General features: G+C 35.1%; 2 protein-coding genes across 3 annotated transcripts; one reads left to right on the forward strand and one right to left on the reverse strand.

Annotated features, from left to right (window-relative positions):
• Window positions 1–4787: 4787 nt before the first annotated feature.
• Window positions 4788–9938, reverse strand: LOC113516189 (uncharacterized). Its single transcript, XM_026900569.3, has 6 exons — window positions 9751–9938; window positions 8040–8194; window positions 7258–7815; window positions 7052–7164; window positions 6669–6812; window positions 4788–6142 (listed from the first exon to the last, which is right to left on the reverse strand). Exons 1-6 carry the CDS (start codon window positions 9920–9922, stop codon window positions 6004–6006), a joined length of 1281 nt encoding a protein of 426 aa, XP_026756370.1. The 5' UTR covers window positions 9923–9938; the 3' UTR covers window positions 4788–6003.
• A 4040-nt stretch (window positions 9939–13978) lies between these two features.
• On the forward strand, window positions 13979–16275 carry LOC113516046 (uncharacterized). Of its 2 annotated transcripts, none has more exons than XM_026900389.2 (3): window positions 13979–14202; window positions 14811–14954; window positions 15532–16275. In XM_026900389.2, exons 1-3 carry the CDS (start codon window positions 14105–14107, stop codon window positions 16121–16123), a joined length of 834 nt encoding a protein of 277 aa, XP_026756190.2. In that variant the 5' UTR covers window positions 13979–14104; the 3' UTR covers window positions 16124–16275. The 2 variants fall into 2 exon arrangements, with proteins under 2 accessions (XP_026756190.2, XP_026756191.2); XM_026900390.3 differs by lacking the exon at window positions 13979–14202 and adding an exon at window positions 14231–14370.
• Window positions 16276–16643: the final 368 nt, after the last annotated feature.

Genomic DNA, 16643 nt, shown 5'->3' on the forward strand with positions numbered 1-16643 from the left:
TTTGATGGAACGGGAGATATACAAGCTTTTGTGGATGCTATTCTTATATATAAAGAATGTGTTAGTATCTCAGATGAAATAGCGCTTCGTGGTATACCAATGCTTTTAACAGGTTTCGCAGCAACCTGGTGGCAAGGGATCAAGCACTCTGTGACGACCTGGAATGAAGCGATACAACTACTTCAAGGTACCTATGGTGTTCAATTACCGCCACATAAGGTGTATAGACGCCTGTTCGAACGAGAACAAGGAGACGAAGCTACTGATATTTTTGTAACTAAAGCGAGAGCGCTGATTAGTCAGCTGCCGCCAAATACGCTTTCAGAAGAAACTCAGCTGGACATGGTTTATGGTCTACTTAGTTGTCATATACGAGAGAAAGTACCTCGAACATCGTTTTCATCATTTGCCGAACTGCTTCAGAAAGCACGCATTGTTGAAGAACTGTATGCAGAAGGCCAGCAAACGCCTGTCACAGCGACGATGTCAACACCCAGTAAATTAGCCTTCTCGACACCCGCTGCTGCATCTAAGGGTCCCGTTATGAAGAAAACCAGACCGAGATGCGGGTATTGTAAACAATTTGGTCATAAAACAGAAGGATGTCCGAAAGGACAGAGACAAAGAGGTAAGCAAGAGGGAAACACTAAGGAATATCCTCCACCTCCAACAATTACATGTTATGGCTGTGGTGCGCCGGGAGTGATCCGTTCAAATTGCCCCACGTGCAAGAAGCGGCCGACCACACCAGTAACGGCATCAACATCCTCCACTGCTTTCCAATCGGTTGCTGCCTTGGGAAATAAGGATATAGACCCACGAGCACGCCCGAAACTTGATGTTGAGATATATGGTGAACGTGGTACCGCTTTAATTGATACCGGTGCAAAACAATCTATTGCTAGTAAAAGTTTATATACATTTTTAAGAACTCGAAATCATGTGTTTAGTTTTGTAAATACTACTGTTAAATTAGCCGATGGCTCTAGTAAATTAATGAATGTTGCAACCACTAAGGTTGATGTAAAGGTTCAAGGTATAATTATACCAACTGTGTTTATAGTATTACCCGATGCTACAGACTCCTTATTAGGAATGAACTTTATACAGGAAGCTGGTATGATACTGAATTTTGAAAGGCACTTGTATACGCTTAAATCTGATTCTAGGCACTTCAACCTTAGGTATGAAGCGATTGATCCAGTGGGTGAGATCGCAACAGCTTCAGCCATCGTTCTTCGTGACGAGGAAGGTGCGTTCCTCTCAGCTTCGGAACGGGAGTCATTTAACACTCTCCTGCATGACAATCGGGACATCTTCGAGCCAGGGGGAGCCCCTACAACGTTCGCAGTCCACAGGATTGATACAGGTGAGCATGCTCCTGTAGCTGTACCGCCTTATCGTGTCTCGCCATGGAAGAAAGAAATTATGAGGAAGGAGATAGAACGTATGTTAGAAGAGGAAATCATAGAAGAAGCAGAGTCTGAATGGGGATCTCCGGTAGTGCTGATTCCAAAGAAGTCGCCTGGTGAGTGGCGGTTTGCTATAGACTATAGAAACGTAAACGCCATCACAAAAACAGATAAGTATCCATTGCCCGTCATTGATGACATCCTGTTTTCTACCAAGGCTGGTGCAGTCATGTCTACGATCGATTTAAAGTCAGGATACTGGCCGATCGAGGTCCACCCCGATGACAGAGACAAGACGTCTTTTGTCACGCCTTTCGGTGTGTTCCGTTTCCGCCGCATGCCGTTTGGGTTACGTAATGCGCCGGCAACCTTCCAAAGGATGATGGATCGTTTCAAGGCCGGACTAAAGGAGGTAACTATCGTTGTATATCTTGATGATCTCCTTGTGATCTCCTCTGATCTGCAGTCGCACCTGCAGGACCTGCAACAGGTGATCGATCGACTGCGTGTTTTTAACTTACGAGCCAATCGAGAGAAATGTGTATTTGGTCGTGAGAAGGTAAAGTATTTAGGTCACCTTATCTCCGCGAAAGGGATAGAGCCGGATCCATCCAAGGTGGATGCTATCGTAAATCGGGAACCGCCGGTGAATCTGAAGGAACTGAAAACCTTCTTGCAAACCTGTTCTTGGTTCCGAAAATTTATTCCGGAGTTCTCAAAGGTGAGTGAACCACTTACAATGTTAACACGAAAAAAACAATCTTGGCTGTGGGAGGAACCGCAGAAGAGGGCTTTTGAAGAACTAAAGTCTCGCCTAGCTTCTGCCCCGATTCTCCGCCAGCCCGCTTTCGACGAGCCGTTCATTTTGAGAACTGATGCGAGTGCGTATGCCATAGGGGCCGTACTAATGCAGGGACCTGACCCCAAATCCGAACAACCTATTGAGTACGCCAGCCGGTTACTCACCAGTGCTGAGCGTAATTATACCACTACGGAGCGAGAAGCTTTGGCCGTAGTATGGGCGTTAGGAAAGTTCCGAGGTTATTTGGAGGGAGCCCAGGTACGTATCGGCACTGATCATCAACCACTGAAGTGGTTGTTCTCTCTGAAAACACCCAGTGGACGTCTGGCTCGTTGGGCACTGAAGATACAAGGTTTCAATCTAGATGTTGAATATACTCCCGGCAGGATTAACGTGGTTGCTGATACTCTTAGTCGTCCTGCTGAGTCAACGAATTCTACGTGCGATGTATGTCCTGTTGTTTTAGACTTACCACATCGAGATCCAAAGACGCTCCGTGATGCACAGCTGGCTGATCCTGACTGTAAGAAGATCATCCTGGCTTTCGAGGATGCTGATCCTACGCGCGCGACTCTCTGGACTAATAAAGGGTACTATATGACGCAAGGTGTCTTATACCGAGCTGACCCCGAAGGTGAGAGTGAGGAACCTTTGCTTGTCGTTCCTGTTACCATGCATGATGAGGTGATGAAGGAACTCCACGATGCGCCGACAGCTGGACATCCTGGAATCGAGCGCACGTACCTGAAACTGAAAGAAAGGTATTATTTCCCTAATATGAAACAACTAGTTACGCAATATGTCAAGGCTTGTGAGCTATGCCAGAAGTATAAGCCTACCAACTTGAAACGCGCAGGGTTATTACAAACCCCAACACCTCAGCAGCGTTTCGAAGTTTTGTCCATGGACCTGTTCGGACCCTTACCGGAAGGACCTAAAGGTGAGCGCTGGATATTTTTAATTGAGGACACAGCAAGTAGATGGGTGGAGATTTTTCCTCTCATAGATGCTACTGCTGAGTCATGCAGCAAGGTCTTGGTCGAAGAAGTGTTCCTACGTTATGGTTTGCCCCGTAGAGTTATCTCCGATAACGGCGTCCAGTTTGTCTCGAACGTGATGCAAAAGGTAATGCTTGCTTTTGATGTCCATCAGAACTTAACGCCCTTATATCACCCTGAAGCAAACCCTGCAGAACGCAAGAACCGAGAGATGAAATTGATGCTCTCTATTCTTCTTAGTGCTGATAGTGATCATCGGGACTGGCCAAGTAAGTTACCCTTAATAAGGTTTGCCCTCAATAACGCTCCAAACCAAGGTACTGGTAAATCCGCTGCTTACTTGACGTTCGCTCGAGAGATGCGTGCTCCTATACATCTTGCCGACGATATCCGTCAAGTTGTAAGTTCTAATAATTATGTAGAGCAGATTACACCCTACTTACGTCATTTCGCTGAGAATTTAGAGAAGGTAACTAGAAGAATCCGGAATGAGCAAGAGCGACGAAAACGATATGCTGATAAAGGTCGCCGTCCTGCTCCTGAACTTGCTGTTGGTGATAGAGTGCTGGTAGAAGCACATATCCCGAGCAACGCCTCTAAGGGTATTAGCCATAAGTTTGCGGCTAGACGAGAAGGACCCTTCGTTGTTAGTCAGAAGGTGAGTCCCACCACTTTCGAGGTTATAGGAAAGGAAGGCGTTGTGAAAGGCAAGTATCATACTAGCGCCTTGACTCCTTATCATGGTTCGGATGCTACGTTGAGGCCTTTGAAGAGGAGAGGCCGACTCGCGGTTGCCAAGCCACCTCCGGGACGTACCGGTGACTTGGAGGGGGAGTCTGTAGCCATCACTCGATTACCTACTCTCGGTATTCGAGAGAGCAGAGGCCGCCAGCGCCGCCTCCCAGCTCGATTCCATGATTGTATACTCTAGATTAGCGAATGAGTTGTCTCTGCTTGTTAATTAGTCTGTACTGTCTGTAAGGTTATTTTTAAGAGTGTCCATGTTTTTTTGTGTATTACAATAATTAATACGAGTTATATGTTTACCTCCAGTAAAAGTATATTCCCACAATAAAAAACGTTTTCTTTGGCCCGTAACCCCAAGAACTCACTAAAAGACATTCTAAATGCAAGTAATTTCTCCGAAATTATTGTTTATAATTTACTTGGAGAGCTGTGAACTTGATTATCAAATCTAATAAGGAAAGAGCATAAAAGGGCTAAATTACATGTAGTCTAAATAAGTCTTGATGTAGTGCCAATAGTCTAAATTTACATCCAAAAGTATTACCCTTTTTCAGTCGGGGAAAAAACAGGAAATCACCACGATTGATATCTTTGCATAGAAAACCTCTTAATTAAAAAAAAAGTGCATTTGAATATACTTTCAGACAGCTCAGACACTAAAGCGGTGAAAACAATTTGCTAATTCTAGTCAATATTTTTTTTATTATTGTAGTAATAGCATTTTGTATTAAAAATATTTTAATCAAACAAACAATAAATATTTTTATGCATTTTTATTAATTCTTTAATTTTATAAAATTTCTATTAATTAATAACCTTTCCTTTAGATTATATAGATAGTGTCTCCATACAAATGCTTCAAAAAAGGGAGTCAACTTTTTCTTACAATTGTGTACGCGACAGTATTACAAAATTAGAAATTATTACTTTAGATTAAGGTAAATAGGTGAAGTTCGTAAAAATAGCGGTCGTTTTTATTAGTTCTGACACCGGATCCATATTTGAAATGTATACGGATCCTTAGATATCGATTTTGAAAGCAATCGGTCACATAATATAAAAAATAAAAATGGCGGCCATTTTTATTAATTATGACACCGAATCCATATTTGAAATGTATACGGATCCTCAGATATTGATTTTGAAAGCAATCAGTTAAATAAAGAATATAAAAATGGCGGCCATTTTTATTAATTCTTATACCGGATCCATATTTGAAATGTATGCGGATCCTCGGATATCGATTTTGAATGCAATCGGTCAAATAATAAAGAAAATAAAACTAACGATCATTTTTATCAATTGTGTCACCGGGTTCACATGTAAAGTATACACGAATCTTTAGATTTTGATTTTGAAAGCAATCTATCAAATAACAAAGTCTCTATAGTAACTACTAAATAATATCTCTATTTATCTATTTACATAAATAGTATATTTATAAAATAAAAACAAATAATAATTAGAAATAATTGTTATTGAAAAAAAAAACTACATCTACTACTCATTTCGGAAATTTTAATTCACTTGTGGGGAGATTTTTCGTATGCTTATAGCACTAATTATAGCGCAAATTCTTAAAAAAAAATGTAAATATTTATAATTATATTTATGCTTAAAATCAAAGATATTTACCGGTAAAAAGAGATTTGTTTATTAGTTTTATTTTTCGTCTTATAATTTTTGCTCTTTTTTAGTGCGCAAAAACTCATTTTAATTAAATATAGATACGTCAAGATACAAGATACGTTAAAATGTAAGTATATGGAACACTAAAAGAACAAGTCAGCTAATTTGACAATTAGCTGACAAAAAGTTGGCCCGTTTTTTAAGCTTGAGGCTCTATCTATATAATCTAAGCCTGTCCCTGTTTCAAATTTTCAAACGTACCATTAAAAATAATATTAAATACAAACATAAAAATGTTATTACTTATGTGTTATAATTAGGTTAAGTACCTAAACGTAAACCGTAAACGAGACAATCAACAAAACAAACAAGATTATTGCATAGGCATTATTTCAGAATTTATATTCTTAAAATTTTATTGTGCTGGTGTGTCTTCTTTATTTTCAACTTCTTGTTTAGTAGCAGATTTCTCTTTTATGAGCGCTAATTTCTTCTTTACGAGTCTAGCCTTGTACATTTTACATTCATCTGCACATTTAGTTGTGATAATACTTCTGTAAATAAAAAGTAAACGCTTATTAATATATATTTATATATGTAGTTTAGTAAAAATTCTGTAAGTAACCACAAGATTGGCCAATATATAAAAAAAAATTGCAACATGCCTGTTTCTTAGAAGTCTAATTATTAAAAGACCTATAAAGTAAGTAAAATATATCCAAAAGTAAGTTTTAAAATGTACATATAATGTAATGTAGTATAAATATATAATATAGTTACTAATATAATCAATACAATGGCCTACCCCTAACTTTCCCATGGGTGTCGTAAAAGACGACTAAAGAAACTAAGGTCTAAAGGTTGAGTGATATGCAATAGCGTCCCGCTTTAAAGATCACCAAAACTTAACTGCGGTTGCCAATCTGCCTCCCAAACGTGGCAACTACTGGCAAACCCCCCTCAATCAAGGCTCGATATGATGATGATGATGATTAATATAAAAATCATAATTATACTCGCATCTTCTACACAATTCCATTTTTAATACATACAAAAACTTTATATATTACAAACTCTTACCTGACTAAATTTTCTTTAACTTTGAATCTGCCTATTATTTCGATGATAATGTCAGATATAATTTTCGGATCTAAACACATTTTTGGTGGTTTATTCTGAAATGCAGGTGACTTTTTTCCAGTTAATGAATGTGTAGCTAAAGTCCTGAAACATGTAATTTATGTTAGAATATTATAAATTATTCTTTATTAAAATAATATCTTAAACCTAAATAGGAATACATTTTAAACTAAACTACTGGCTTATATAGAAAAACATCAACACATTCATTAAACAATGGGTAAGTATTTACGAGCACAACAAAAAGAGAGATATGTACAATAGTAGATAGCATTTAACACGTTTTTACATTGTATTCGAACAAAACATGTTTGAAACCATACCTTCGTGGAAATGCAGCCAACAATAATGTGCGTGTTGCTATTGTGTAAGATTTCCAATTTACTTTTCTAAAACTGTCTTTATGTATCAATGTTTTTCCACTTCCTATGGGTACCTAAAAGAAATAAAATGTAATCAGAGTTCTATTGTAGTATTATACATCTTTAATTTTTTTTTTTTACCAGTAGAAGAATATAGTAAGCCTTACCCATTCATTTTCACCAACATTAGATGCTAACGGTATCTCAACTTTGTCTTTATTAACCTCGTGTGCATTATATTCATTATTTACGAGCGATGCGTCCTCAAAACGATGAGACTCTTCATTTCCTCCACTTTCTTTTTCATCATTGGATAGATCTTGATCGCATTCTATTTCTGATTTATTTTTGTCACATTCATTACTACCACTATCAATTTTTAAATTTCTCATATCTTTTACCTTTTTGAACAAATCATAAAAACATCGTCTCATACCAATAATATCGTTAAAGTCAATGGTGACATTCTGCAGTGTTAGTTCAGTCAGGGGTAGAGCACCCTGTCCATCTGATAAGGATTTGTCTGCGTTTGTTTCTCTAACAACATCATAAAGAGTTCTTTTTTTATTGTTATCAGTTTTCACACTGCTACTTGCATTCTGTATTGCTTTTGGTATGACTGCATTAGCTCTGTGAGATGGTGTAAGAGTCTTCCTTTTGGTCCTAGATTTTTCAATTATGTATTTCTTTCTGTCAGATACTATTTTCTCTTTTGGTTGTTCTTCCTGAAATATTAAGGTGAGTATATAAGTATCAATATAGTCGCCGATATACTAACAATTAGCGCAGGTAATCGAATCTATACATGTACGTCAATCAACCAGCAATTTTCTGTTAGTTATTTTTTAATATTTCTTTTTATTTATATTTTATTTATATATTATACTAATTAAAGTTTATAAAATTATCCTGTTTTATTTCTGAATTAAAAAAGTCTATGCACTATTACCTCATCGGAATCAGAGTTGTTGTTATCGCTCGGCTCCCATGACGAGCCACTAGATGAGAAGTCGCTTGGCTCTTGCTTGGTCTGTTCGTCTGATGCGATGTCTGTGCCTTCTGACCTCTTTTGACCCACCATTTGCTCAAGTAGACGACGTTCATCTGTTTTATTATAATAGTGTTAACAATTTCGGAGTAACAATATTAGTACCTATATGGTATTATTTTTAGTAATACGCATATTTTATTTAATAAAAAATACATTTTATGCTAACCCCGTCTGCGTTTTATTTTTTTAATGGATGATAATGGAATAGTAACCCCGCCTGCGCTATCGGTATACATTGGCAGGGCACCAGTGGGGGACGGTAGGTGAGAATGACAGGGCAGTTCAGTTAGTCTATCGTGATAAATACATCTGGAATCCAGCACGATGATTTCCAGGGGGGACCACGTGGAGGTCGACCTAATAAGGTATATTGCTAGCAATGCAACTGGTGTTCCGCATTACTAACAATCCCTACCCCCTCCCCCCTTAAATTGATTTCTATGCGGTGCCCCCTGGAAGCCATATTGTTTCATACTCGGAGAATTCGTCATGATGAGCCAACTGACCTGACTTCATTCTTTTCTGTCATCACTCACTAGCACTTTGCTAGCATATACCGATAGCGCGGGTGAAATGGTATCCCCAACTCACTTTCGCGCATTAAAAATGATTTCCAGGAAAACCACGTGGATTGATAATAATGGAGAGATTAACCTTCATTGCCAGCAGTACATCCTATTAAGCCTACCTCTGCCCATTTCCCCCTGGAAACCATCGTGATTAAGACGGGTTACTGACCTACTTCATCTTGTGGGGAAAGGAATTGTTAGTAATGAAGACTGAGAATCCCATTGCTAGCAATATACCCAACCAGGTCGACCTCCTCAGGGTTCCCCCTGTAAACTATCATGGTTAATTCCTGATGAATTCATCATGATGGGCTAACTGACCTGTTTTCATTCTCATCTATCACCCTTCACTGGTGCTCCGCCGGCGTATCCCATTAGCGCGGGCGGGGTTACCATTCCATTTTCACCCATAAAAACGCCTACTTCATCTTTACCTGTCATCCTTCACTGATACCCTGCCAGTGAGTATCGATAACGTAGGAAAGCCTACTGTTCCATTTTCATCCATTAAAAAAATAACTAGTTACTACATTATACATACATTCCGCGGGTTTGCCTGCGAGGATCTGCATAAATTATGCCCTCTGTGTTATTAATTACTATTTATGGTCTACCTATGTACTAAATTCATTCAAATCAATCCAGCCGTTTATACCCATAGTGTGATTAAGTAATGTATTTATAATATCTTTTCCTTAAGTGATACTCGACATAATAAACAATCTTAACGTCTTTTCATCGAAATAACAGTGCATAAAATAAATCCTTACTAATATTATAAATAATGTTAGTTTGTTTGTTACCTTTAGACGCCTCATCAGTTAATACGACGTGATGAAATTTGGTATACCTTCATGTTGTATTTGGAATAGGGGAACATATTTTTATCCATATCCATATCGGTTTATCAATATATTCTAGTCACATGAACATAGCAGTGGATAAATACTAATAAGCACATGTATATAAAGAAAGATTATACAAGATTCACTATTTATTAGTCTACATTAAAAAAGAAAAAAAAGCACACGGCTACTTACTACATCTGGCAATAAGCGTTCCAGCCTTCTTCTCTCCTTTAATCATAAGATTTACCGGACATCCAGTCCTCAAGTCCACATTAGAGTCCACAAGGCATCTCACATTCACAATATCTCGCTCACCATCACTGTTCCACTGCACTAATAACCATTTCTCAAGTTTGCGCGACATTATTCCAAATACAAGTATACAACCTCGGTGAAGAGTCAGTAATGCACTGCTAAACATTTGTGAGACACCATTGGGGTACACTCAGGTAAAAGTTTTATTGCACCCCAACTACAGTGATTACACTCCCCGCCCCACACCCTAAACTCGAACAATGAGCTATTCGCCAAACCGAGCCTCAACAAAAAATGCATCCTTTTTTGCAACTTCCTAAGCAACTATCTTACAACGTCCTTTGTCACGCACTGAAGTTCTATTGTGGCGGGTAATAAAGTTTGTAAAATAACTTTAGTAGAACGCATAGTTTTTAAAAAGTTGAAATTATGTGAAACTAAATAATAATTTAATTGTTATTATTACAGTTATTTAAAACTTAGCAATATATAAAAAAGAACAAATATAAATTTTAATCTACGATCAGGTCAAGGGAAGTTATTTAGTCTTCACGACACAAGGAATCTTAATGTGGAGCCGAGTGAAATAATATCAGAAAGAAAACGGTAAGCACCTATATTGTACCATAATAAGTCTTCAGGAATGGCAATGCATTAGAGGTATCATGAACGAAACAGTATAGGTACTCAGTTATGTGCATGGTACTGCTCATGTCTATAGACGACGGTTATCACTTTCCATCAGGTGGGCCGTCAGCTTATTTGCCATTCTATGTTGAATAAAAAAAAGATACAATACCTACTTATTTTTGAGATTGTATTTAAAAAAACCCCGACTTTAATCGTGGCAATACACTTTTATTTAAAAAAGAGAACAGTTTTTTTGATTTAAAAACTAAACTACAGAACCTATTTTGATAAAATTTCTAAATCAAATCAAATGATATTGATTCTATAGGACCAATCTGAAAATATATCCTATCAGAAAAAAAAAAAGATTTTTCCGAATCGGTTTATAACTGACGGAGTTATGAAGTAATAAACATAAAAAACTACCGCCGTGTTGGTAACCTTCTTTTTGGAAGTCGAATGAAAATCCCATAGTTGTTTTTAATTATTCAAAATGTAGGTATATGTTAAACAAAGAACTTGCGATTTCAGTCGTAACAAATTAGTATCTGATCAGCAATAATCTCTAACATTGAGAAAAAATATCAAAATCGGCTTACAATTAGCTAAGATTATATTCCGTAACATAAACTACATAAAATGTCGTAAAAATATCGTCGAATTTAGTACCTCATTTTTGATATAGTATTTATTACTTACACTGGGGTAGAACAAACATAGATATGAATCTAAAGATTTAAATACATGAATTAATCTTTTAATGCAGTTTTTACCTTACAATAAAAAATGGATTAAAATTAGACCGATTCGGTTACCACTTACCATCAGGTGGGCCGTCAGCTTGTTTGACATCCCATGAAAAAAGTCTATCAACATAACAACTAGATATACAGTTAATAACAAAATTATACTGTAAGTTAATTAACGTAACGCATTACTTCAATTTAGAGTCGGTATTTAATAATAAGGATGCTTTTTAATAAGGTCTCAAAAAGAAATCTAAGAAAATATTTTTTATATTAATAAAGGCTAAAAAGCTATTATAAAATTATCGAAAAAGAACAACTGTATTTGTAGGAACAGCACTACATAATAATCTGCATAAAAGCACATAGTTTGTAATGTGTAACGTCGTTGGTATAGATACAGATTGTTCTTTAGATACTCTCTCTCTCTTCAGTCGTACACTCTTGGCAGAGTGGTCGTGGTTTTCACAATGACGGTGGATCGTCGGTGAGGCTCTCCTTCGCGATTGAGGTCCTCGCAATATGTCTCCATCTACTTCTGTTCGCCGCCGAGCGAGAGCATTCCACAATAGATTTCTGTGTGGCCGTTTTGATGAGGTCAGTCCATCGCGTTGGCGATCTACCCCGAGAACGTTTGCCTTGTACCGCTCCTTGGACAATTAAACGTTCCATACAATCTTCATTCCGGATGATATGGCCGAAGTATTTGAGAATTCGTATACGAACAGTTGACGACAATCTCTCTCTGATTTTCAGTTCATTCAGAATGGAAACGTTAGTTCGAAAGGCAGTCCAAGGTATTTGCAGCAGTCGTCGCCAGCACCACATCTCTAGAGCATAAATTTTTTTAGATACTACCTATTACTTATTTATCGAGGTATATCCATTTTTCTGACGTCCCACCCAATGGAAAATTTGTTTCTTGTTTTATCACTTTTGTATAGTGCAGATATTGTGTTTTTAAACCTATTGTTATATAAAATAGGAAGTTTGTAATGATATTTGCAGGGATGCCGACTTTGTGGGTGTTCAGACGTTCCAGCACTCACGAGAGGTAAATAGTGGGTGATGACGCAAGAAGTCATATAACTAAAGCAATCCTCACTTCATTATTTGTCGTTTAGGCGCGCTTGCTTATTCAGCAAGTACTGTATATCTTTTAGCTGAAATAATGATGATGTACCTAGCTTGTACTCAGTTATCAAAAGGGCATAAGCGCCCATGAAGATTTGTTATTTGAATGTTTGGATGTTTTTATATTTGGATGTTGTTACTTTGTTATACTTAACTAGCTGAATAGTTTTTAAATAATATTTGGACTATAGATAATCGATATCCTATCTTATTATTGAAAGATTAGTAGTACAACATATTTTTGTATCACTCAATCGTAGTCGCGAGGTTAAGATAGTTAAAGACTAAATTTAATTCAATTGTATTAATTTAAAAAATATGATAATTATATCATCATAAGATATCAGCACAAGATGTATTTAATAAAATGTGATAGGTACCTAATACTAAAATGTAGGTACTGATTATATATTTTCTACTATTAACATATATATAGGCACCACAATAAGTTGGAGGTTCTCTTTTCGTCTTCTTTTTTGCTACTATTAATTATACGTGTCTTTTACATGATCCTGTTATGCGATCAAAATGTTTATCAAAATTATTTTAATAATTAAAAAGTATTTATTTTACGAGAAACGAGTTATGCTATTATTCCTACACCATATTAAAAACAAAGGTCCCTGACGGAAGAGTGCAATAAACATCTTTCCCATAAATGTAAATGAATATCTAGAGAACGGCTACTTGGAGATCTGTACAAATAAGTTTCAAGTATGAGGAACAAACCCTTAAAATGGTATATGCCTTCAAACCGAGAAAGCCATGTCCTATAACGTAGTAACGGTGCGCGATTTCGATGATTTTATTATTCAAATAGTTAGTAATTACTAATTTTATAATTCGACTACTAAATTAGTAATATACTAATGTTCGAATGATTATACTAATTAGTGGTCGATCAGAATAATGAAAACAAAGCCCTTTTCTGTATTTACTACTACCAAGTCAGTTCCCTGTATCCACTACTATCACACTACTACCTTACCTATAGGGGATAATGAGTGACGCCTAAAAAAAACTACGGTCAACTACATTCCTTTCCAATATACATTATTATTAATAAATGGTTCGAGTCGACCAGACTCTGTTCGTACCAAATTATGCAACAATACCTACTAACCAATGATTTTAACTATTAGTAGAAGCGTATTGTGAATAAAATTAGTAGTCGGGTGACATTAGTAGTCAAATGATCTGAAAATAATTAGGATAATCCTAATGAATTGCTCATTCGAATAATCAGTAGACAAATTAGTAAAATCGCGGATCACTATAATGTAGTGATTATTTGCCATACACCAGCATTACAATAGCGTTTGCATTAGTGCCAGAAAAAGTTTTTTTTTCATAGTTTTACTTAAGCATACTATCTACACTTATAAAATCGACTCAAATAAATGTACAAAGTAGGTGAATTTGATCTTACAGGGTCCTAAAATTAAGTAATTTAATATGTGTAAAACAAAAATTACAGTTCTCACTATACATAATATAATCATTACATATATAAGGGTCTTAAGTTGACGGTATTTTAATAAATATAATTGATTTATTATTTACATAGTATAAGTATTATTGATTAGTCGATTACATGAATCGATTCTAATATTTTTGGAGATTGCAACACTAATTTAAATGTCAATAATTTTTATTTTGCTATATATCAATTTATTACATTCGCATTAATATCTATTTTATTTAAAAATGGAAACTTAAGCTGGAAAATTAGGTTTAAGTTCATCAAAATTAAAAGGGTTTTATAGTAATTAATATTAAAAATGGAAGCTGTGACTTTACCACAAAAGAAGAAATTAAGCAAAGGGAAATTTAAAAAGACTGTTAAAAATGTTCTGTGTAGGCCTGATCCAGTATTTTGGTTAGTTTATTTCGTGATTACTAATCACCGACAATGACTGATAACTGAGTCATGAATTGTGAGAAGATTCACGATAGTTTATGTTTATGGCAAAAGTAGACGATAGCTAGCTGCTAAAATGATGATCGTAAATTATGTTGAGGTTATGTAAATAATTTTATAGGCATTGTAAGTTTTTTTTATTAGGCTTTGGCTAACTAATGACAGTTATAGATTTTAGAATAACTATTTAATTTCCCATGAGTATTAATAATTATATTCAGATCATGTATTATATATTATGTACTTATCCGTATGCAATATTTAGACATTCAATTTACATATTCAACAAACATTTGAATTGAATTTAAATTTGAAAACCTGAGAATGTGTTAATTACAATTACTAGATTAGCACCTTACAACAACACACTAAATATGTTTGATAATATAAAGACTAATTATACTAATCCTTATGGAAACATTTCATTTACATATTAAGAAATATTAATCGAAATCTGTAAACCAAATTGTTTGATTGCAAAAGGAATTCAGTGCCAATACCTTCCATCTTTTAATACTACATTTCTTTTGTATTCATCTATACAAAAACCTATATTTCTTTTTCAGGCCAGTGGTTTTAGATGAACATAAACATTTAGTAAATAAAGCTTTAATGAAGTACAAGATACCTATACCAGAATTCAAAAAATTACATTGGAATGAGCTAAAATTAATTCCCAAAGAAAAAAGACCAAAACCACCTAAACTAAAGTAAGTGATTTTAATATTATTTTATAGGTTGGAAAAAAGAATTACTTGTGTTTAGTATTGTTAGTATTTTTTTCTTTGCTTTTGTTATTGTTTAGAATCAGGCAAGATTAAAATGTTAGATATATCTTTTCTCATACTTGACAACTCCACTTCTAATGTTGGGGTGAGCACCAGACAACTGAGGGTGAAAGGGACTGTTAGTAATGGGGTCTATCAATCTATTAACCCTTATTGGTGCCCAACAAACATACCAATAACATTCCATCATCATCCATTAGAAAAAAAAACTACACAACTATGGGATGGACAGTCTACCCACCTCCCTCTTAAATATGCCCATGACTCTGTAAGGAACTTCAACATATAAATTTCAGCATTCTAGTTACTATAGGTAATTTTGATTGCATTGATATGTCAGTAGTTATGCTTCTTTTGTCTTAAGATAATAAATAAATTGCAGTGTACCTACTTTATTAAGTGTCAGTATTATGTGTTATCATATTATGAATTGCTAATATTTACATTATTTATTTACATTCATGTTTAATATTTATATTATATAATGATGTATTTGCAGAAAAATTGATGGCTTGTTATTTGGCATCACAGAATGCAGTTCTGCTATACAATCTGGTGAATGCTCTGTTATCATTTTAGAAGCAGAGGTTAATCCCAAATTAATAATACAACCTATTCTAGAGAGTTGCATACGCACACAAACACCAGTTATCTGTTTACCAGGACTGAGAAAGATCAGTGCAGAATATTTTGGTATACCTACAAGTTCCTTAGGACTAAAAAAGCACTATTTGACTGATCTTTCAAATGAAATATTAAACATAGCAAAATGCTATGAGAAGATTGAGGATGTGCCAATGGATAATACTGAAGTGAATATGACAGATATTACTAAAAAGGAAGTCAACATTAATGTTAGTGAAACCACAAATAATGCCATTAGCTGTTCATATTTGTATAGAACTCACAAAAAATCAAGAATCTTTATACCATCTAATGAAACAACAGGCAAAGTAAATAAAGAATTTATTCAGCAGAACTTTATTGAATTATCTAAAAAGGCAGAAGTTAATAAAAATAACACTAATAAGTATATGAAAATGGTGTTGAAGAGACTATCAAACAATCCTAATAGAATCAAAGGGAAATGACAAAATAATCAATGACTTAAATGGTATACACAAGATGAAATTGGGTAAAGCAAGAGATGCATTACATTTCCATTGGCATTTAATCTCGATCTAATTTATCAACTAGAAGGAAATATTAACTAATATATGAATAAAACATTTTTAAAGAGAAAGGTATTTTATTGTATTTATAAGACATAACTATAATGTCAAAAAAGACATGTATTATAATAAGCATTCCTTAAGGAATGTGCATTGATAACGAACAAAAATGTATTTGGAATAACAAATTGTTTATAACAAAATTGTTACTTATTCCTCAACATTTCTGAACATAGAAACCAAATTTACCATGTTTTTATTGATTTGTAATTACAATTGAAACATTGGTGAATTTGATTCCTTAAATTATACTAAATTATTAATGCAATACTCCATAAATATTTATCTATACAAAGTGTTACACTATTGTTATGGAGCAAAGCATACTAGTAGATATATTTATCTTACGTTTTCAATCGATGCATTGCATTTAAGTTTT

This window comes from Galleria mellonella, unplaced genomic scaffold, assembly GCF_026898425.1.
Source record: "Galleria mellonella isolate WM207_F2 unplaced genomic scaffold, CSIRO_AGI_GalMel_v1 utg74, whole genome shotgun sequence".
Classification (NCBI taxonomy): domain Eukaryota; kingdom Metazoa; phylum Arthropoda; class Insecta; order Lepidoptera; family Pyralidae; genus Galleria; species Galleria mellonella.